The 24,017-nt window shown below is 42.6% G+C and overlaps 1 protein-coding gene across 1 annotated transcript in view; it reads left to right on the forward strand.

Moving 5' to 3' along the window:
* Nucleotides 1-24,017, forward strand: part of LOC128691320 (intersectin-1-like) — a 285,912-nt gene that overhangs the window by 75,396 nt on the left and 186,499 nt on the right. Inside the window, exons 4-5 of the mRNA XM_070091639.1 lie at nt 21,479-21,551; nt 22,659-22,729. Coding sequence (XP_069947740.1) covers nt 21,479-21,551; nt 22,659-22,729 — 144 coding nt within the window. The remainder of the gene's footprint in view (nt 1-21,478; nt 21,552-22,658; nt 22,730-24,017) is intronic.

Raw genomic sequence — 24,017 nt, forward strand, 5'->3', positions numbered from 1 at the left:
TCACCACACAGTGGCTTCATCAGTCCATACAAAAGAGAATGGTGAAGAACAGGAGTTTGAGGTAATCAGTCCCTCAGCCTTGAGCAGATGTGGTCAGTCCATGAATCTTGAAAAGAATACAGCATATGCGCGGAGAAGTAGGTTATATTCCGTAGGCAGGAGAGGTGCAGCAGTCATAGGTGGTATCACATTTGTCCAGTGTGGAAGTAAGTCGTGCCCAAGGGTTAGGCAAGTGAAGAATTCCCTGTATTAAGATCCCAAGATGTTGTTGTGTCAGACAAGAATGTAGATGAATTCTTCACTTGCCTAACGCTTGGGCATGACCTACTTCCACATTGGACAAATGCGATACCACTTACGACTGCTGTATCTCTCCTGCCTACGGTATATGAGCTACTTCTCCGCACATATGCTGTATTCTTTTCACGATTGATGGACTGACCACATCGACTCAAGGCTGAGGGGCCGATTACCTCAAACTCCTCCTGTTCTTTATCATTCTCCTTTGTATGGACTGATGAAGCCACTGTGTGGCAAAACGTTTCCTCATTAAAGATACCCAAATGTTGCGTGTGTCTAATTTATCATTAAAAACCATGATGAGAACTTATAGCATGCATTTTCCTACAGACTGGGATAAATCACTTCCTCTGTTGCTGTTTGCAATGAGGGAAACTGTGCAAGAGTCCACAGGGTACAGTCCGTTTGAGCTGATTTTTGGGTACAACGTATGAGGTCCTCTTTGGGTGCTCAAAGAAGGATGGATGGGAAAAGATGCTTGCATAACACTCTACAACCCTTCTTCAAGGTTACAGGTGGCACATCAGGTGGCTAAGGCTAACTTGAAAAAACTCAAAATACTATGAAACAAAGGTATGACAGAAACTTAAAGTTTTGCTCCTTCCATCCAAGAGACAAGGTGTTGGTCCAGAAACCTATATCTGGCCACACCTTAAAAGCTAAACTTATGGGACTTGTGCATATTGTAATTAAATTATCTGATGTAAGTCCTCAAAGAGTAAATATACCACATTAATCAGATTAAAGGATTTCATACTCCAAATAAAGTCCCAGTAATGACTCTGTCCTCTGCCTCTGTAGACAACTCTGATTCCTTGCACCCTATACCTGAAATTTAAGTAAAGCTTCCCAGTTCTGTCCTCAAGGACCCTTGCCCTTTAACCCTTTGACTGTCGAAAGGCCCAATCTTGAAGTGTCTCCTGGTGTCGCAAAATATTCGAAAAAAAAAACAAATTATTTTTTCTTATGAAAATGTTAAGATTATTTTTCTGATTGTTTTAGTCCCAAAAAAAAATTTTTCCCATCAGTACTTACCGAGATATAGAGGCATGAAGTTTGCAGAAAATGAGCCGCATATGGCAACAGCGGCGACTGCCGCTCACCCGGTAAACTTTAGTTTACTTGTATTTGAAGGTTTGTTGTTTTTTTTTCACTATTTTATTTTTTCACATAACTTATGTGGCCTATGAGACCAAAATAAGGTGCAATGTACATATATACACTCGTTGTATACAACACAATAAGCACACAAACATAATTATCAATATATTGTTTACAAAACTTGTTTACAAAAACAAACAATACAAAAAATTTTTTATTACTATTGTTCTATAATATATATACCAATATACAGTCACTGAATATATTCCTAGAAGTTCTGTAGCTTGTGGAACTCTGTGAAACATGGTGTCATACACAGTGGTGTTTTACACTGTTACACATAAAACATGGTGTCATACACAGTGGTGTTTTACACTCCTCACACATAAAACATGGTGTCATACACAGTGGTGTTTTACACTCTCACACATAAAATATGGTGTCATACACAGTGGTGTTTTACACTCCTCACACATAAAACATGGTGTCATACACAGTGGTGTTTTACACTCTCACACATAAAACATGGTGTCATACACAGTGGTGTTTTACACTCTCACACATAAAACATGGTGTCATACACAGTGGTGTTTTACACTCTCACACATAAAACATGGTGTCATACACAATGGTGTTTTACACTCCTCACACATAAAACATGGTGTCATACACAGTGGTGTTTTACACTCCTCACACACAAAATCAGTGTGTGTGCATTTTTGTTGAATTTTTTTTATGTACAAAGACAAAACACCTCGTCTGAGCAGTTTTCTTCAAAGTATTAGCAGGCAGTTGTGTTATGTAGTTATCCTAGGTAAATGGTCGTGTGTCATCATTCCTTCCTAATTTCCTTCATTCCTTTCCTACCTGGAGGCTACCTGGAGGGCATTCCACCTCTCTTCCTACATTCCTTCATCTGTCCTTCATTACTTTTTTCCTTCCTTTCATCTAGTCCTTCCTTCATTCCTGCCTTCCCTTCTTGCTTCTGGTTTCTATAATATATATACACATATATAGTCACTAGATACTTCCATAAAACTGCTGTTATCACCCTTCAGCAAGCTTGTCTTGGGTGGGAGTGTGTGGCTTATAATTGTTTTGAGTCAGGAGTGGGCAGCTGTCAAAATGACATATTGTCTCATTACTCACTCCCCCTACCGCCTGTCAAAACAATGGGGTCGGATGCTGCTTCCCCCTCCATTCTATCTAATTATCTTTCTCCCTCATTCTATCTCTTTCAATCTGTCTCTCTCTTTCTCTCTGTCTGTCTATCTCTGTCTCACAGGTACACATAAATACAACTATACATAGTGTAAATTACCTAGGATAACCCAAAAAATCCAGACAAAGTGCTATACTCTGCTTGAAGATGTGAGTAAACGTGATGATGACACAGTCTTGTGGCTCTCTTTGAGACAGACCTAGACGGATAGACAGGGAGCTTGGCAGACAGACAAATAGACAGACAGGCAAATGTTTGTTCGTCGTCATCTTCTCCTCCTCCTCCTCCTCCTCCTCCTCCTCCTCCTTCTCCTCTTCCTCCTCCTTCTCCTTCTCCTCTTCCTCCTCCTTCTCCTTCTCCTCCTCCTCCTTCTCATTCTCCTCCTCCTTCTCCTTCTTCTCCTTCTCCTTCTCCTCCTCCTCCTCCTTCTCCTCCTCCTCCTCCTCCTCCTCCTCCTCCTCCTCCTCCTCCTCCTCCTCCTCCTCCTCCTCCTCCTCCTCCTCCTCCTCCTCCTCCTCCTCCTCCTCCTCCTCCTCCTTCTCCTTCTCCTCATCCTTCTTCTTCTCCTCATCCTTCTCCTCCTCCTTCTTCTCCTCCTCCTTCTCCTCCTCCCTCTTCTCCTTCTCCTCTTCCTTCTTCTCCTTCTCCTCCACCTTCTTCTCCTTCTCCTCCACCTTCTTCTCCTTCTCCTCCTCCTCCTTCTCCTTCTCCTCCTCCTTCTCCTTCTCCTCCTCCTTCTCCTTCTCCTCCTCCTTCTCCTTCTCCTCCTCCTTCTCCTCCTTCTCCTCCTCCTCCTCCTTCTTCTCCTTCTCCTCCTCCTCCTGGCTCTTGACAGATGGACAGCTGCCCCCCTCCCTCCACCCTGGTTTACGCTCATCAGAGGTCAGCTCTTATCAGATGTTATCTCCCCTTATCTTGTCACTGTCATGGGGTGAACTGTTTTCATGCCTCAAGGGAACATATTATTACATATTATTATTATTAGGTATTATTATTATTATTATTATTATTATTCCTCTTCTTCTTCTTCTTCTTCTTCTTCTTCTTCTTCTTCCTTCCTCCTCCTTCCTTCTTCTTCCTCCTTCCTCCTCCTTCCTTCTTCCTCCTCCTTCCTCCTCCTTCCTCCTCCTCCCTCCTTCCTGCTCCTCCCTCCTTCCTCCACCTCCCTCCTTCCTCCTCCTCCTCCCTCCCTCCTTCCTCCTCCTCCCTCCTTCCTCCTCCCTCCCTCCTTCCTCCTCCTCCCTCCTTCCTCCTCCTCCCTCCTTCCACCTCCTCCCTCCTTCTTCCTCCTCCCTCCTTCTTCCTCCTCCCTCCTTCCTCCTCCGCCCTCCTTCCTCCTCCTCCCTCCTTCTTCCTCCTCCTTTCCTCTTCCTCCTTCCTTCCTCCTCCTCCTCTTCCTCCTCCTCCTCTTCTTCCTCCTCCTCCTCTTCTTCTTCCTCCTCCTCTTCTTCCTCCTCCTCCTCTTCTTTCTCCTCCTCCTCCTCCTCCTCCATTGCTTTTGGTCTCAAACTCCTCGAAATCATGAAATTGATCTTCATTGACACTTCTATCTGTGTTAGAGCATCACTTGGGAAGAGAAGAGTCCCAGATTTGCTGGGAAGTCACATATTTCTTACTGCTAGACATGCTGAAAAAGGACGACTGAAATGGTATTCCCACAATGCACCACTGGCTCCCCGATTTTTTTTATATGGTGCACACTGACCATGGAGACCCATTCTCTCACATGTGGGCCTACCAGCTTTCTCCTGCTTGATTTGAAGCCGCTAGAATTTATGCGTATAGATACGTCAAACATGGTATCTCCTATGACGTATATATACGACCGCAACAGTCAAAGGGTTAATGGTGTGGCTGTCTAAGGCTCAAGTAACAAGTTTAACTGTGCTCCTACAATCTTACCCTGACATTTTTTGGGTGTTCTGAAAAAATGTACACTAGGATATCATGATGTAGATTTTGGAAACTCTAAACCTATTAAACTCTTCCCCTACAGAGCTAATCCTGAAAAACAGAGGCTACTTCAGCAGGAGGTTGCATTTCTGTTATAACATGGGTTAGTGGAGGAATCATCTAGTCCATGGGCTTCACCATGCATCCTTGTTAAGTAGTTTGATGGAGGTTTTTGAATTTGTACAGACTACCGTAAGGTGAATGAGGTCAATATTCTAGATTCTTATTCTCTGCCACATTTGGATGACATAATCGACTTCATGGGTAAGGCTACTATTATGTCCAAGTTAGGCCTCCTATTGGGTACCTTTGACAGATAAGGCAAAGGAAATCTCTGCCTTCAAAATTCCAGGAGGTCATCAGTACAGAGAAACTCCCTTCGGGATGTGGAACTTGCTGGCATTGTTCCAAAAGTTGATCTATCAGGCTATTAAAGAACTTCAAGGCATGAAAGCTTACCTAGATGATATTGTAGTTGTGTCCGATACTTGGGACCAACATATGTCCAGACTTAAAGCTCTCTTTGACAAATTTCTGAGTTTCCAGTTAACAGTTAATTTATGCAAGTCATCCTTTGGCCAGGCTACTGTTAGTTTTTTGGGCCATGAAGTAGGTAGTGGTAAAGTGGCCCCTAAATTTGTTAAAATTCTTGCCATAAAAAATTATCCAGTACCTCATAATAGGAAATCCCTCCAACATTTCTTAGGTATGACAGGGTTTTATAGATGATTCTGTAAGAATTTTGCAGATGTTGTAGCCCCTCTAACCTCGCTTACCAGTAAAAAATAAAATTTGAGGGGACCCCAGAGTGCCAAGACTCGTTAACTAAAGTGAAACTTCTACTTTGTACTGCACCCATTCTCCTGTCTCCTGATTTTTCAAAACTCTTTACATTATTGGTTGATGTTTACAAGTCAGGGGTAGGGGCATTACTTCTACAAAACACTGGGGAAGAGTGCTTGCAGCCTGTGGCTTATTTCTCGGCCAAGTATCAACCTCACCAGAGGGCCTTCTCCACAAATGAAAAAAAAGTCCTGGCTCTGGTACTGGCATTAGAGCATTTCGAGGTCTACATTAGTCATCTCAAGTGGTCACAGTCTACAGTGACCACAACCCTCTGGTCTATCTCACCTCCATGAAGAACCACAACACACACCTCAGGATACAACCATATAATTTATGTATATTACATATTGCTGGCAAGGATAATAAACTGGCTGATTCTCTTTCTCATATATAAATTTAATTTATGGTGTGTTAGATTAGGATGTGTTAGGGACTATATGGGTAGCCTAGCTCTTTCCCCCCTCCCTTTTTTATATATAAAATATTTTGGTGGTGGGGGGGGGTTACTGAGGGGATATTCTGCTACTGTCCCCTGGTATCTTGAATCTACGTTAACCCTACTGTCCACTGTCTCGCTCTGAGTTTAGGGCTTGACTTTATGTCTCAAGAAAAGTTTAGCTCTATCTAATGAGTTTGATGGTTGAGAGGAAAGGCAGTTCCATTATTGTTCAGTGCCATGGCAGCATGCTACCCATGGAGGTGGAAGCCTAGTCCTGGCCATTAGAGCACTTTTGGGGTGGGAGTGTGGCATGCAAAGAGTACATTACACTTTATTCGGCATATGTACACACTTCTATATAGGCTGCCTCCCAATCAGCGTACCAGGTGCTACAGGTTTAACAATCTTTAGGGGCCCCATCGTTAAGTCAGTACCTTGGTTCATTAACCAATCACAGGTGGGCCTGGCAAGTGCTGAGGTGATGTGGTTTCACTCACAATCAGCCCTTGCCAGACTTGTATAGTCTCTGGTTGAGCATAGTTCTCTCTCCGGCTTTTGTCTTTGCTTTGATCACTGTGTACATAGTACAGTGGACCCTCGCCTAACGCTATTAATCCGTTCCTGAGAGCTCAATGTTAGGCGAAATTATCATTAGGCGAATTGATTTTCTCCATAAGAAATAATGGAAATCAAATTAATCCGTGCAAGACACCCAAAAGTATGAAAAAATAATTTTTTACCACATGAAATATTAATTTTAATACACACAAACTGAAGAAAACATGCACAGTTACATGACACTTACCTTTATTGAAGATCTGGTGATGATTGATGGGATGGGAGGAGGGAGAGTGTGGATGGTCTTAGTGTTTAGAAGGGGAATCCCCTTCCATTACGACTTGAGGTAGCAAGTCCTTTTCCGGGGTTACTTCCCTTCTTCTTTTAATGCCACTAGGACCAGCTTGAGAGTCACTGGACTTCTGTCGCACAATATATCTGTCCATAGAGGCCTGTACCTCTCGTTCCTTTATGACTTTCCTAAAGTGTTTCACAACATTGTCAATGTAATAGTCACCAGCACGGCTTGCAATAGCTGTGTGAGGGTGATTTTCATCCATAAAAGTTTGCACTTCAAGCCACTTTGCACATATTTCCTTAATCTTTGAAGTAGGCAACTTCTTCAATTTCTCTCTCCCCTCCTCCGAAGCAGTTTCCTCACTTGTGGCCTCTTGCTGTTGAAGATGATCTAGCAGCTCATCAGTGGTTAGTTCTTCATTGTCCTCCTCCACCAACTCTTCCACATCATCCCCACTAACCTCCAACCCCAAGGACTTCCCCAATGCCACAATTGATTCCTCAACTGGCATACGCTTCTCAGGGTTAGCCTCAAATCCTTCAAAATCCCTTTGGTCTACACATTCTGGCCACAGTTTCTTCCAAGCAGAGTTCAAGGTCCTCTTAGTCACTCCCTCCCAAGCCTTACCTATAAGGTTTACACAATTGAAGATATTAAAGTGATCTCTCCAAACTCTCTTAGAGTCAATTGAGTTTCTGAGATCACCACAAAGCACCTTTCAAACAGAGCTTTTGTTTTTTGAAGTTTGCAATGAGCTGCTGGTCCATGGGCTGCAGGAGAGGAGTGGTATTAAGAGGCAAAAACTTGATCTTAATGAAGCTCATGTCTGCAGAAAGTCGCTCTGCCACGTCTGAAGGATGACCAGGAGTATTGTCTAATGCCAGGAGGCACTTAAGGTCAAATTTATTTTCATTTAGGTAATTTTTCACAGTGGGGGCAAATGCATGGTGTAACCAGTCATAGAAAAAGTCCCTAGTGACCCATGCCTTACTGTTTGCCCTCCACAGCACACACAAATTAGCCTTGAGGATATTCTTTTGCCTGAACGCTCTGGGAGTTTCAGAGTGATACACCAATAAAGGCTTCACTTTGCGATCACCACTAGCATTGGCACACATCAACAGAGTAGCCTGTCTTTCATAGACTTATGTCCTGGGAGTGCCTTTTCCTCCTGAGTAATGTAGGTCCTGCTTGGCATTTTCTTCCAAAACAGGCCTGTTTCATCACAATTAAACACTTGTTCAGGTTTCAGTCCTTCACTGTGGATGTACTCCTTGAATTCATGCACATACTTTTCAGCTGCTTTGTGGTCCAAACTGGCAGCCTCACCATGCCTTTATCACACTATGTATGCCACTATGCTTCTTAAATCTCTCAAACCAACTTTTGCTGGCCTTAAATTCACTCACATCACCACTAGTTGCAGGCATTTTTCTAATTAAATCGTCATGCAACTTCCTAGCCTTTTCACATAAGATCGCTTGAGAGATGCTATCTCCTGCTCTCTGTTTTTCATTTATCCACACCAGTAGCAGTCTCTCAACATCTTCTATCACTTGCGATCTCTGTTTCGAAAACAAAGTTGCACCTTTGGCAAGAACAGCTTCCTTGATTGCCGTTTTCTTGGCCACAATAGTAGCGATGGTTGATTGGGGTTTACTATACAACCTGGCCAGCTCGGAGACATGCACTCTACTTTCATACTTAGCAATGATCTCTTTCTTCATATCCATTGTAATTCTCACCCTTATTTCTGTATGGTTGGCACTAGAAGCTTTCTTGGGGCCCATGGTCACTTAATTTGAAGGTGAAATCACTAAAAATGCTGTGATAATACGAAATGTTCCAATTGTATGCTTGGATGTGACCGCGGAGGCTGGCTTGTAAACACTGCCACCCACGGAACAAGTGAGGCTGGCTCAGGCCGCACGTGGACGCGTCTCGGACGAATCGCATTGAGCGAGTTTTTTAGCGCTAGGCGAGGCAAAATTTTTGCATTAAAATGTATCACTAGGCGGATTTAACGTTATGCGATGCCATCGTTAGGCGAGGGTCCACTGTATACTTAAGTGTACGTAATGCATAAATAATTGGTGAAGGAAAATACAAGTTAACCTTTGAGGGTCGGTCACATACAAGTACGTCATTGAAGCCAGGGTCAGTCATGTACTTGTACGCCTAAATTCTAGCGCCTTCAGATCTGGTGGAAGAAAGCTGGCAGGCCTACATATGAAAGAATGGGTCTGTGTGGTCAGTGTGTGCAGTAAAAACAAAATTCTGAAGCATGCTGTGCATAATGAGAAAAAAAAGCTTCGACTGTGTTTTTGGTTTAAAACAGCTACTTTCTAGTGTACAAGTACCATCTGACTTACGACTGAGCTTGGTTCCGACCAACTGGTCACAAGTCAAAATGGACGTCAGTCGATCCTTTGAAAATTGCTGACATACTGGGTAGGGCATAATGTCAAACCTTTGATATATAAACTACCTACATAGTACTGTAATGTAATGTACAATCATTATTTCATTCTTTTTACCATAATTTGCTTCTATTGATATACATTCTATTGATATGTATTTTAATCATTTATGTACTGTATATTATGTATACATGGTAGTGAACTGTATTGTAAATTTTACATCTCATACAGTATCGTATGTTACTGTTATCTTTAAGTACTGTTAACACAGTGGAATGGGAGAATTCCACTGGTAGTGTCATCCTGGCAGAATGTCCTATAACCTATGCCCTAAGTAAAGAGAAACAACTCTGGAACATGTGTAATACGTATTCGGTTGGCTAGCAGGCAGGCCAGCCAGCCAGCTGGGTGGGTGGTTGACTGCCTGACTGACTGAATTTGGATCTCTTTCCATCTGTATCTATCTATCTATCTATCTATCTATCTATCTATCTATCTATCTATCTATCTATCTATCTATCTCTCTCTCTCTCTCTCTCTCTCTCTCTCTCTCTCTCTCTCTCTCTCTCTTTTTCTTAAACAGGGTTTGACAAGATTAGGTTAAGGATCCCTAGCTTTATTGACAAACTATTTACAGGTTATGGAATCCTAACTTTATTGACAAGCTAAGAGCTGTTACCTACATCAGCTCATTTGAAAGCATTTTTTCTGTTATGAAACATACAAGTAGGGAACAGGATGAAGTTGGAGCCATCTGTGGGCCAGCATTTTCATCTGATCAACTGACTTATCTCATTGACATCATAATGCTGTATGAATGTGTTCCAGACTCGAGTCATCCTGGGAATAAATGATCTCAGATGAAGTGATGTTCTGGAGAAGGGTACAGCCAGAGTGAAGTTGCTGCTTTCTGCCCGTCTTGTGGTATAGAAGCTTGCTTCACGCTGTCCTCGAAGTGGAGCCAAGTGTGGTACTTTTACAATATTGGCCTTGTACATAACAGTAAGGCCACCCACATCCCTCCTGTGTTGAAGGCTCTGCTGAAATGACAGATCTATCTATCTATCTCTCTCTCTCTATCTCTGTATCTCTCTCATTCTCTCTCTGTATCTCTCTCTCTCTGTATCTCTCTCTCTCTCTCTCTCTCTCTCTCTGTATCTCTCTCTCTCTCTCTCTGTATCTCTCTCTCTCTCTCTCTCTCTCTGTATCTCTCTCTCTCTCTCTCTGTATCTCTCTCTCTCTCTGTATCTCTCTCTCTCTCTGTATCTCTCTCTCTCTGTATCTCTCTCTCTCTGTATCTCTCTCTCTCTCTGTATCTCTCTCTCTCTCTCTCTCTCTCTCTCTCTCTCTCTCTCTCTCTCTCTCTCTCTCTCTCTCTCTCTCTCTCTCTCTCTCTCTCTCTCTCTCTCTGTATCTCTGTATTTTTTTTTTTCTAACACAGGGTTTGACAAGGTTAAGGATCCCTAGCTTTATTGACAAGCTATTTACAGGTTAAGGATTCCTAACTTTATTGGCAAGCTAAGAGCTGTTACCTACATCAGCTCATTTGAAAGCATTTTTATTGTTATGAGACATACAAGTAGGGAACAGGATGAAGTTGGAGCCATCTGTGGGCCAGCATTTTCATTTGATCAACTGACTTTATCTCGTTGACATCATTATGCTGTACGAATGTGTTCCATACTCGAGTCATCCTGGGTATATATGATCTCAGATGGAGTGAAGTTCTGGAGAAGGGTACAGCCAGAGTGAAGTTGCTGCTTTCTGCCCATCTTGTGGCATAAAGCTTGTTTCACGCTGTCCTCAAAGTGGATCCAAGTGTGGTACTTTGACAATATTGGCCTTATACATAACAGTAAGGCTACCCACATCCCTCCTATGTTGAAGGCTCTGCTGAAATGACAGATCTATCCAGATCTGCTCTGTCAAGCAGTCGCAGATGAGGGGGGGGGGCAGGCAAACCAAGAAAGTGGAGCATACTCAAGGTACGAGCGTACTTGTGCCTCGTACAGAATCTTGCAACCCCTACTGTCAAGTAGATGCGAGATACAGCGAAGTGCTGTAAGCTTCCTGGCTGCCTTGTTTGCAAGATTTACAACATGGTTCTTCATGGTTAGTTTAGAGTCAAATTTCACCCCAAGGATATCAACTTCTTCTCCAGGTGCCAACACCCTCCCATTCATCCTTACTACTGCACCAGCATTACCATCATGGTGCCTAGAGACGATCATCATTTGCATTTTCTCAGGTGCAAATGTTACTTGCCATCTATTTCCCCAAGCTGATATAGCTCTCAGCTGGTGATTGATGTAGCTTAGAGCAGCTGGCATTTCTTCTCTTGGATAAGTGAATGTCAGTGTGCAGTCGTCTGCATATGCATGTGATTCTGGGATGAGATGAAGAAGGTCGTTGAAGTAGACATTCCATAACAATGGTCCCAGCACGCTTCCTTGTGGAACACTTGCGCCAATAGGATGTCTTGCTGATTCTGTTCCATTGAGAACTACACTTAGAGATCTACCATGAAGGTAATCACTGAGGAGACATAGCGTAGAGCCTGCAATTCCCAGTGCTTAAAGTTTTGCTAAGAGGCCCTGGTGCCACACCCGGTCGAAAGCACCAGCAATGTCCAGTGCTACCACACAGCTGACTTTGGATTCATCCAGTGACTGGTGCCACTTAGTGGAGAGGTTTAACAACAGATCAGCAGCTGAGTAACCTTTCCTGAAGCCATATTGACGATCACAAAGTAGTGAGTGATAGTCAAAAAACTCTGTCATTTGTCTTGAGATTATTGTCTCAAGGATCTTACCAGTGATTGACAGGAGTGACACTGGTCTGTAGTTGCTGATTTCTGCTTTGCTCTTCTTTTTGTGAACAGGGACTACATTTGCCTCTTTCCATAGAGAGGGCCATTTACACTGTACTAGGCAGTGCTGAAAGATGCGAGTTAGAGGTGCTGCTAGCTGATCTGCACATCTTCTCAACAATCTTGGGCTCAACTTGTCTGGGCCCACAGCCTTTCCTTGGTCAAGCGATTTAAGAAGGAAATGCACCTCCTCCTGCCTTATTGTCACCACTGACAGTTTTGACACAGTTCTTGCAGCTAGCCAAGGAGGGTCCCTTGCTGGATCAGGAACTTGCATTTTGGTAGCAAAGTGTTCAACAAAGAGGTCCGCCTTCTCTTGACTACTAGTAGAGGTGGTCCCATCCTGTCGATTTAGAGCTGGAATAAGTTCATCAGGCAGATAACCTTGTCTGTCCTTGACCAGGGACCACCAGGTTTTGTAGCCTACCCTACCTGATGCTAGCTTTCTTTTAGTGTCCTCCTCCCATTTAGCAATGGCCCACTTTTGAACGTCGCCCATATGTCTACAGGCTTGCATGTGCAAGTTCCTGTTATAGGTGGTAGGATGTCTCTTATACCTTCGCCATGCTTTGTACTTAGCAGTAGCAGCCTCTCTACAACGAAAGCCAAACCAAGGCTGATCTGTAGGCTTCGTCACATATTACCGGTGAGGAATGTGTTCTTGTTGTAGATTAAGGATGTGTCCAGTGAAGGCTTTCACTTGGTTGTCAACATCCCCTTGGAGAAGAGCATTCCAATCGGTGGTGGTGAGCTCAGAGCAAAGGGCTGGCCAATTACCTCTTTCCCATAGCCAGGTTGTGCGTGTGGACTCCTCACCTCATTCTGTTGGGATCTTAAGTGTCGTAAAAACAGCCTTGTGGTCAGGCAGTCCAACGTGGCCGAGGGGTTGACAAGTGACTATGCCTTCTGCCAGATCACTCACTACTGGGTCAAGGGAGGAGCCAGAGATATGAGTAGGGAAATCAACAAAGTTTCTCATGTCAAACACTGCAAGAAGGTCATTAAAGTCCCTCTGTATAAGGTGCTGGTTGAGGTCACCAACAATTATAATATGTTGACAGTTGTGTTGTAGCAGAAGGGAGTCAATATTTTCCATTAGGAAGTTGATGGGGTCTGCATGTTGCCACTGAGGTCTGTACATTGCACATGCTAGTACAAAGGTACTAGTGTTTATACAGAGCTTGAAGAACATCATTTCAAGATGTGTAGGGGTGGCAACATCAATGTGCTGGGCATGAACACTTTTAGAGAAGCACACAGCAACACCTCCTCCTTGCCCTTGCCTGTCTCTTCTCATCCATGAGGTGTAACCAGCAATTCATGCAAAATTTTCTGGAGTCCTGTCATCCAAAAATGTTTCAACAACAGCTATCATGTCGGGATGTCGAGTGTTCACAAAACTATGTGTGAGCTCTCCAACATTAGTGATGAAACCTCTAATGTTGGCCGACAGGATGCTGATAGACTGGCTCCTCATGATGAAGTGGTCAGCTTGAGGTGGTGGGTGTGTAGGGAATGTAAGGTGCCTGCCCTTCAGAGAGGTAGGGTACTGAGGCAGCTGCAGGGATGTAGGTCTGTGGTCTTGTATAAGGCACAATCCCACCTGCTGGGCTGGGATAGGAGTAGCTAAGTGGGTGACGTGTGAGAGTGTTCACCAATTCGGAGATCCTGCTGGTTTGTTCTGAGAACAGGTCTCTAAACAGGTGGCCCTGTCTGTCTAGTTCCTTTTTCTTCCGACACTGCTCCTCCTTATGTCCTTTCTTGTAGCAGTAATTACACCTGGTATCTCGCAGGCAGTTGTTGGCAGTGTGCCCCTTCCGGTGACAGCGGGAGCACAGCCTAGGTGCCTGGGAGGGTGGACAAGGATTTGTTGCACCTCCTGTGTTTTGCAGATTTGTCCTCAGATTCTGCCGCTGGAACTGTGTTAGTGGAGGGTGAGACGGCTGTAGATGTCTTCCTCCTCCACGTCCTCCTCCACGTCCTCTGCCCCGTCCTCTACCAGTTCTGACAGATGTGTCCCTGCTGTTCGTATTTCGCAGTAGGTGATCAGGTGCAGTGAAGGTTCCCTGATTATTAACTGCACCGATCTCTGGTGGAGAAACTCCTGGCTCAGAACTTGCTGACAAAGCACTACTACCAGATTCTGGAATAGTGTCGGCAGGTGTGCTGACAGGTGTAGGATCAGAGATGGTATGTGCACTGTCAAGTAGACTGGCAGTGGCTGAAGCAGAGATGTCAGGTGTAGGAGAATTAACAGATCCAAGTCTTCCCTCGTTGCTGGGAAGAGGATTTGTTCCCTCTGTGGTGGTCAGAGGAATTGTGTTAGAATTCCCAAAGGTAGTGTTTTGAACTCTGTCAGTCTGTTGGACCTTAGCGATGACAGAATTCCACCAGTTGTTTACCCCTGAGTTAAGCTCAGTGTGGGACTTCCAGTCTTTGTCAATAGTGTCACCATCAGCTGAGCAGCTTACATCACTTGATGCAGGCTTGCACTGGCCTTCTACAATAGCTTGTAGGTTATCTAATGATTTGAGGAGCTCATGAAGTGCTTCCCTGTGATGGATTATCTTAGCTGCAACTTTACAACAACACAGCCCAAGAGGGCAGTCTTGATCTTTGGACAGGAGTCCCTGAGGTAGGACTTCTGAACCTTCCTCCTGTAGCTCCAGGCTTGTATCCACATATACCACAGGATTATGGATATCCTTAAATTTTCTGAGATTTTCAACCTGGCTGCAACAAAATTCTTCTTCTGGAATGCAATCTGTGTGGCAGTAGTTGGAACAAGTAGGCTCCTTACATCTAAGAAGAATTTTGTCCCTTGTGGTATACCCACAAACACTGCAGTAACTACTGGGACAATAGCCAGATAGCGTAGATATTCTTGCTATTTTATGTGTGAAGTCATCCCAGAGGAGGCTTGTAGGTTTGAAGTTCACAGGAGAGAGAGGGTTGATGGTGGTGGGGGGGGGTGGTGGTGTCGTGGGTGGGGTGGTGGTTTTGTGGGTGGGAGTGTTTATGGCTGGGTGGGTAGTGAGGGCAGCAGTGGCCGGCCAGCTGGAAGTGTTGCCTTCTCACTATCACTTAATAAACACTGTTTATGCTGTCCACTTTTCCACTAAAGGAAGATGTTACACAAATCACTGTGTTGCATTGTACCAGTCACGTTGTTATAAAGCACCAGATGCTAGTACATAGCACAAACATATATAATATTAGATAATATTAGATGCTCACTCTGAAGGCAATAGTAACGTCACTCCTAAGGCCTGCCACTGTCCCCTCACTCACACTCACACCATGTCTTCACCATACCACACTTAAATATCACTGATATTGCTTGTATTCACTTCAGTGGAGGAGTTGGCTTACTTGTACTAATGTGTTGTAGGTAGTTCTTCGTCACTGAACAGTTTTTATCCTCACCAACCCTCGTAGTTAAGTAATATTAAGAAAGTTTGTGGAGCACACGGTGACACGTCTTCACCCTCTCTCTCTCTCTCTCTCTCTCTGTATCTCTCTCTCTCTCTCTCTTTGTATCTCTCTCTCTCTCTCTGTATATCTCTCTCTCTCTCTCTCTCTCTCTCTCTCTCTGTATCTCTCTCTCTCTCTCTCTCTCTCTCTCTCTCTCTGTATCTCTCTCTCTCTCTCTCTCTCTCTCTCTCTCTCTCTCTCTCTCTCTCTCTCTCTCTCTCTCTCTCTCTCTCTCTCTCTCTCTCTCTCTCTCTCTCTCTCTCTATCTCTCTGTATCCCTCTCTCTGTATATCTCTCTCTGTATATCTCTCTGCATCTCTCTCCCTCTCTCTCTCTCTCTCTCTCTGTATCTCTCTCTCTCTGTATCTCTCTCTTTCTCTCTCTTTCTCTTTCTCTCTCTCTCTCTCTCTCTCTCTCTCTCTCTCTCTCTCTCTCTCTCTCTCTCTCTCTCTCTCTCTCTCTCTCTGTATCTCTCTCTCTCTCTGTATCTCTCTCTCTCTCTCTCTCTCTCTCTCTCTCTCTCTCTCTCTCTCTCTCTCTCACAGATACACGTAAGTAAAGTTATCATACATAGTATAAATTACCTTGGATAACCCAAATAATCCAGACAAAGTGCTATACAGTGGATCTGTGCTCCAGTGCCCTAAATTAATAACACTATTAATAATTATTATTATGTATTATTATTACAATAATACATATGTACTAATATTAACAGTAATAATAATATTAAACTATAATATAATATAGTGCTTACTCATTACTTACCTTAAAATATCTGTAGTCTTAATGTAGAGTGAGAGGTGAGCAAACAAGATTAAATGAATAAATGAGAGAGAGAATGAGAGTGTAGAAGGTTCGTGAGTTTTGTAAACAAAATAGTTGTTGTTGTTGTTGTTACCAGCCCGGACACAAATGGCTTTTGTTCACTGCCAAGCCGACTGGAAAAACATCTCATATTTATATTAATTTATATGTTACATAGCGTGTTTATTATATAATTTTGAAAAAAAAAATCATAGATTAAGCAAAATGTCTATATTAACGTTTTATACACAATGTGCCTCAGAGTGATTATTATTGTGTTATTATTATTAATATGGCATCTTCAAGACCAATAACAAACTCTTAATTTTAATGTGTAGCTGCACACCAGCATAGGTGCAGGATATGGAGTTTAAAGTGGTTAAGTTCATATTTTATTCATTCTAGAGTGTATATCAGGCTTTTATGTTATTTGTATTGTTTATTATGTCATAACAGATGAATTGTGATAGATAAATAAGCTGTATAGTGATATTAGCATCATACTGCTTCATGTGTAATACCTGTTGGTTCATGAGCAGCTCTGAGACAGAGACAAGCAGACAGAAAGACACACACAGGTAGACACACACACAGGTAGACACACACACAGGTAGACATACACACAGGTAGACAGATACACAGGTAGACAGACAGACACACACAGGTAGACAGACAGACACATAGGTAGACAGAAAGACACATGCACAGGTAGACAGACACACAGGTAGACAGAAAGACACACACACAGGTAGACAGAAAGACAGACACACACAGGAAGACAAAAGACAGACACACACAGGAAGACAAAAGACAGACAGATATACAGGCAGACAGATAGATTTATGTACAACAGTGAAAACAAATAGAGAGAGTTCGAGAGTAAGAGCCTTTCTTGCCTTCTTGCCACAATCTCCAGTGCAAAATTCAGACTTCCTCTTAGGGACCATGGTGAAATTTACTGTCCAGTTAGTACAGTTAATACAGTAAGTATGATGCTGCTGATAGGGCAGGGTAACTCAAACTGATGCTGCCTGCATGGCGCATTGCTGCAGCGAGTATCGTCAAATATTGTACAGTGGCATGTATCAGCCGGCCCAGCCCAGGGTATCTTTATTGAGGAAACATTTTGCCCCACAGTGGTTTCATCAGTCCATACAAAGGAGAATGGTGAAGTTCAGAGAACCGACAAGTTGATAAATTAGACACATGTACAACACTTGGGTATCTTTATTGAGGAAATGTTTTGCCACACAGTGGCTTCATCCATCCATACCTTTCACCTTTGTATGGACTGGTGAAGCCACTGTGTAGCAAAACGTTTCCTCAATAAAGATATCCAAGAGTTGCACATGTGTCTAATTTATCAATATAGTGGTAGTTTCCAACATGTGGGGCCAACATGTTTCCCAATATAAAGCTGTCTTTGAGAAGTTTATGAGTTTCCAGTTCACTGTTAATTTGTGTTAGTCATTCTTTGGCCAGTCTGCTGTTACTTTTTTTGGGCCATGAAGTAGGTAGTGGTAAAATAGCCTCTAAATTTGCTAAAAATTTTGCCCTTAAGAATTACCTAGTACCTCATAATAGAAAATCCCTCCAGCATTTATTAGGGATGGTAGGTTTTTACAGATAATTCTGGAAGAGCTTCGAAGATGTTGTAGCCCCCCTAACCTCACTTACCAGTTAGAAACAAAAATTTCAGTGGACCTCAGTGTCAAGCATTTAATAAAGCCAAATGGCTACTTTGTACTGCACCTATCCTCCTGTCTCCCAGTTTTTCAAAACCTTTTGAATTACAGGTTGAATCATGCGAGTCAGGGGTAGGGGCAGTACTCTTACAAAACTGTGGGAAAGAGTGCTTGCAGCCTGTGGCTTACTTCTCTTCCAAGTATCAACCTCACCAAAGGGTTTATGCCACCATTGAGAAAGAAGCCCTCGCTCTGATACTTGCATTGGAACATTTCGAGTTTTACATGGGACAGTTGTCCCAAGTGGTCCCAGTCTACAGCAGTCACATTCCACTGATCTGTCTCAACACCTTGAAAAACCACAACACATGTTTGATAAGATCGAGTCTCAGGATGCACCCTCATAATATTAAACTCATTCATATTGCTGGCAAGGAAAATAAGCTGGCTGATTCCCTTTCCCATGTTTAATTTAGGTTAGGATGTGTTGAGGACCATATGAGTAGCTTAGTTCTTTTTTTTCACCCCTTTATAAAATGTGTTTTAATGTTGTTGGTGGGGTTTGTTTTTTAGTGAGGGGACATTCTGCCGCCACCTGCATGTATCTTGAACCAATGTTAGCCCTACTGTCTGCTGTCTCTCTCTAGGGTAGAGTTTGACTTTGAGTCTCAAGAAAAGTTGAGCCCTGTCTAATGAGTTGGATGGTTGAAAGGAAAGGTGGTTCCATTATTGTTCAGTGCCATGGCAGCATGCTACCCGTGGAGGTGGAGGCCTAATCCTGGCTATTAGAGCCCTTATGGGGTGGGGGTGTGGCATGTGTCGCATTCCCATATAGGCTGCCTCCCAACTAGCGAACCGGGTGCTAAGGTTTTAACAATCACTAGGATACCCGTAGTTAAATCAGTACCCCGGTTCACTGACCAATCACAGGCAAACCCGCCAAAGTTGAGGCAATGTGGTTCACTTGCAGTCAGCATTTGGCAGACTTGCATACCTGCTGGTTGAGTATGGTGCACTCTTGCTTTTGCTTTGCCATCTGTCACCATTGTGTACATTTATTATTATTCCATCTGTACATGGTGTACATGTTTGTATATAGTGGGTTAAGGTAAAATATACATTTTAGTCTATCTGCTGAGTTTGTTTTGCTCCAAACCCCATTATGACCAGGTCATAGGCCATACATTACCTATGTTCATAATAGTAATTCTGCCTGATCCTCATCCAATTTAATTCTCCTCATTAACTTCACATCATCTGCAAACAGGGATACTTCTGAGTCTGTCCATTCCATCATGTCATTCACATATACCAGAAACAACACTGGTCCTAAGACTGACCCGTTTGGAACCCCATTCGTCACGGCGCCCACTCTGACACCTCATCACATACCATGACTCATTGCCTCCCTGTCTTGTGATCCATTGCAGTGCCTTTCCTGTTATGCATCCCTGATCCTCTAGCTTTTTTGCTAATCTCTTGTGAGGAACCTGTCTCTCTTAAGGAATTTTTTATCATGGTTAGGATGTTTGGCTCAGCTTTATATTCAGCAGCACCTCAACTGAATGCTGCATACAATCATTTCATGTAAAGTTTCACTGTACTGAACTACACCAGGATCAGCCATACCTGGAGAGGGTTTTGGGGGTCAACACCCCCACAGCCTGGTCTGAGACCAAGCCTCATGGTGGATCAGGGTCTGATCAACCAGGCTGTTACTGCTGGCTGCACACATATTAACGGACGAACCACAGCCTGGCTGGTCAGGTACTGACTTTAGATGATTGTCCATTGCCTTCTTGAAGACAGCCAGGGGTCTATTGGTAATCCTCCTTATGTATGCTGGAAGGCAGTTGAACAGTCTTGGGCCCCTAACACTTACTGTGTTGTCTCTCAGTGTATTCGTGGCACCCCTGCTTTTCACTGGGGAATGTTGCATCTCCTGCTTAGTCTTTTGCTTTCATAGGGAGTGATTTTCATGTGCAAGATTGTTACTAATCCCTTTAGGATTTTCCAGGTGTATATTGTCATGTATCTCTCTTGCCTGCATTTCAGGGACTTCAACTGTTCCCAGTAATTTAGGTGCTTTATCATACTTATGTGTGCCACAAAAGTTCTTTGTACACTCTCCAGATAAGGAATTTCGCCTGCCTGGAAGGGGGCAGTTAGTGTACAGCAGTATTCCAGCCATAGTTAAAATTATAGTCACTGAAATTAATGTTTCAGTTAAGCAGGCTTTCTCTGTATATTCACATATAATTTTCAACTACTTTTAGTAGTAAAAGTAGGCCTAAGACAGGGATGTATGATGTCGTCATGGTTGTTCAATATATTTATAGATGGAGTTGTAAGAGAAGTGAATGCTTGGGTGTTGACAAGAAGTGTGGAGTTGAAGACAAAGAATCTAACCCAAAGTGGGAGTTGTCACAGTTGCTCTTTGCTGATGACACTGTGCTTTTGGGAGATTCTGAAGAGAAGTTGCAAAAGTTGGTTGATGAGTTTGGTAGGATATGTAAAAGAAGGAAATTAAAAGTGAATATGGGAAACAGTAAGGTGATGAGGACAAAAGATTGGATAACAGAAGATTGCATATCAGATTGGAGGGAGAGAGTATGGAAGGAGGTGACTGTATTCAGATATTTGGGAATGGACGTGTCAGCAGATGGGTCTATAAAAGATGAGGTGAATCATAGAATTGACGAGGGGAAAAAGGTGAGTAGTGCACTGAATAGTCTGTGGAAACAGAGAACTTTATTCATGAAAGCAAAGAGTGGAATGTATGGGAGTATAGTTATGCCAATGCTCTTGTATGGGTGTGAGGCATGGTTGGTGAATCTTGCAACAAGGAGAAGGCTGGAAGAAGTGGAGATGTCATGTCTGAGGGCAATGTGTGATGTGAATATAATGCAGAGAATCTGTAGTTTGGAGATTAGGAGGAGGTGCGGGATTACCAAAACTATTATTCAGAGGGCTGAGGAGGGGTTATTGAGATAGTTTGTACATATAGAGAGGATGGAATGAAATAGAATGACTTCAAGAGTGTATAAATCTGTAGTGGAGGGAAGGTGGGGTAGGGGTCGGCCTAGGGAAGGTTGGAAGGAGGGGGCATAAGCTTGTTAGATAGGAGCAAATGGAGACAAATGGTTTTTAGGACTTGTCATGCTGTTGGAGTGAAAGCAAGCTAACATTTATGAAGGGATTCAGAGAAATCAGCAGGCCAGACTTGATTCCTGGAGATGGGAAGTGCAGTGCTGGCATTCTGAAGGAGGGGTGTTAATGTTGCAGTTTTATAACTGTAGTGTAAGCATTCCTCTGGCAAGACAGTGATGGAGTGAATGATGATGGAAGTTTTTTTCTTTTGGGCCACCCTGCCTTGGTGGGAAACGGCCAATGTATTAATAATAAAAAAAAAAATTCAACTTCTTGGTATCACTTATTACAATACATAATATATCACGTTAGGTCTGTCTGTGTCTTAATCAGCCTGAATATTTTGTATATTACAGAGCACTCAAAGTTCGTCGTATGAATAGTAGCGGAGGTGTTATTACTATGATTGCTGATGTCTTGTGTCAGCAGGTGAGTCATGTATTGATATTTGTGGGTGTCCCATAGCTTGTTGTGGGTGTCCCATAGCTCATTGTGGATGTCCTGTAGCTCAATGTAGGTGTCCTGTAGCTCATTGTACATGTCCTGTAACTCAATGTACATGTCCTGTAGCTCAATGTAGGTGTCCTGTAGCTCAATATAGGTGTCCTGTAGCTTGATTGCTAGTGCACTCAGCTCACACACTGAGGTCCGTGGTTCAGTCCCCGGGTGAAAACATTAGGAGTGCTCCCTTAAGACACCTGTTGCCCATGTTCACTTACCAGTAAAATAGGTACCTGGGCGTTAATTGACTGGTGTGGTTTGCATCCTGGGACAAAATTGACCTAACAAGGGGCTTTCTATACAGTAGTATGTCATTGATGTCAGCTAGGCCTGTATACCTTGTACATGTACTTGTAGAAATAAAGATTAAAAATATATATGAGGTGTTGCATAGAAGTAAAGAATAAGTGCTAGGACAACCAAAATCTTGTTTAATGAATGAATTGATTCCTTAGTGTTTTCTCTTTTGTGGGAATTTAGGGAGCCACATAACAAGTATAATAATCAGAACTTCATTGCTCAGATATCCACCGCACCTGTGTTTTTCTCCAGTGTTGGAATTTGTTGTTTATTCTTTTCTGCTGTACAACACCAGACAAGATACTTATCAGCACCATTGGATGCTACACTGCATCAATAGAAAATAAGGGAGCACTCACTATCAGAGAATACACCCAGTCTCAAAAAAAACTTAAACAGGATCCTAGCTAATGAAATTCACAGGCTGATGTACTCCACCTCACAGGTGGAGTACAGTTTTTGTTTTATTATTGCCAGGAAAATGAACTTTTTGTAACCCAAAAGACAATTTTTTAATTTGGACATTGAGAGCCATTTTAATTTTGTGGGTCTGAAGAGTGAAAGGGTTAATGAAAACAAGGTTTTTACAGAGCAGCCAATTTCACCTCAGTCCTTACCAACAGAATCAGTAGGTGATCTCTAACTATGAGTATTCTTAAGTTTAATGTTTAATGGTGTATGAATATTGTTTACTGCAGAGTCAGTGTACTAATGTGTATTGTTTCAATATTGCAGATAAGTCAGTTAACACCGTACTTGAGGTTCTGCAGTATACAGATACGAGGAGCAACTTTACTAGGTGAAAAGTAAGTTGGTGTATATGTATGTACACTATAACATACAATACTGTTTTAACCTGTTAACTCTCAAACTTGATCTGTTTTACTGATAACACTGAATATTTTGACAGAAAACATTAAATAGGGTAATTTTCTGTGTAATAAGACAAAAAAAATGTTTAGGGCCAGTACTTATGAGATATAATGCACAAAATTGGCACTGGATGCTCACCTGATGGCAGTACGGAGTCCTGCCGCTTGCAGAAATGTTGCCGATATACCTTTAATTTACATAATTTTTATGTTCTGATAATTACAGTTTATAGAAGATCTTGTGATTTTATAGCAGAAGATCTTGTGATTTTATAGCCATCTAATATTAGGTACAGAAAAAAATAATCAGTCACAAACACATAGACAGGTGAATATATTCACCTGTGAATATATTCAACAGACAGGTGAATATATTCACCTGTCTGTTGTCTAGAAATATATACAAATTATTTATAGGTCCTAGCAATGTTTTTAAAAGTGTAATAAAGTTGGTAGAATTACCGACAATATGTAAAGTAAAAGGACACAAGTGCAACTAATGTGACATTTATTGTGGCAACGTTTCGCTCTCCAGGAGCTTTATCAAGCCATTACTTAATGGCTTGATAAAGCTCCTGGAGAGCGAAACGTTGCCACAATAAATGTCACATTAGTTGCACTTGTGTCCTTTTACTTTACGTTTTTAAAAGTGCTGGAGTGTGAAACTCCTAAGCACAGTGTCAGACAAGAGTGTCACTCTACACTGCTGATGGTGAAGTCACTCAATGTTGCTGATCGTGCCCTGCTCCCAGTGAACCTTGGCATATGTTTTTTATTTGTTCTCACTGTTTCACATACATAAACATGTCTATGTTTATCTCTGTCTCTGTCTCTCTCTGACTGCCTCTCTCTCTCTCTCTTTCTCTTAGAGAGAGTTGCTCTTGAACCAACAAGTATTATGCATGTTGTAGAATCGTTGTCTAAACAATTGGAAATGCGTATTACTTGCCACAATCATGCTTATGCCTCATATCAACGAGCACAATATAGCACTTTGTCTGGCATACTTGAGTTATCCTCGGTAATTTACACTATGTGTGATAACTGTACTTATGTGTACCTGTGCCTAAATAAACTTACTTAGTCCTTGATTCTCGTTCGTAACTGGCTCTCTCTGAGACAGAGAGAGAGATAGACAGAGCTAGCCAGCCGGCCAGCTGAACATGTATTACACATGTTGCAGAATTGTTTCTCTCTCTACTTATGGCGTAGGTGATGGGGC

Source organism: Cherax quadricarinatus, chromosome 36, assembly GCF_038502225.1.
Source record: "Cherax quadricarinatus isolate ZL_2023a chromosome 36, ASM3850222v1, whole genome shotgun sequence".
Taxonomy (NCBI): domain Eukaryota; kingdom Metazoa; phylum Arthropoda; class Malacostraca; order Decapoda; family Parastacidae; genus Cherax; species Cherax quadricarinatus.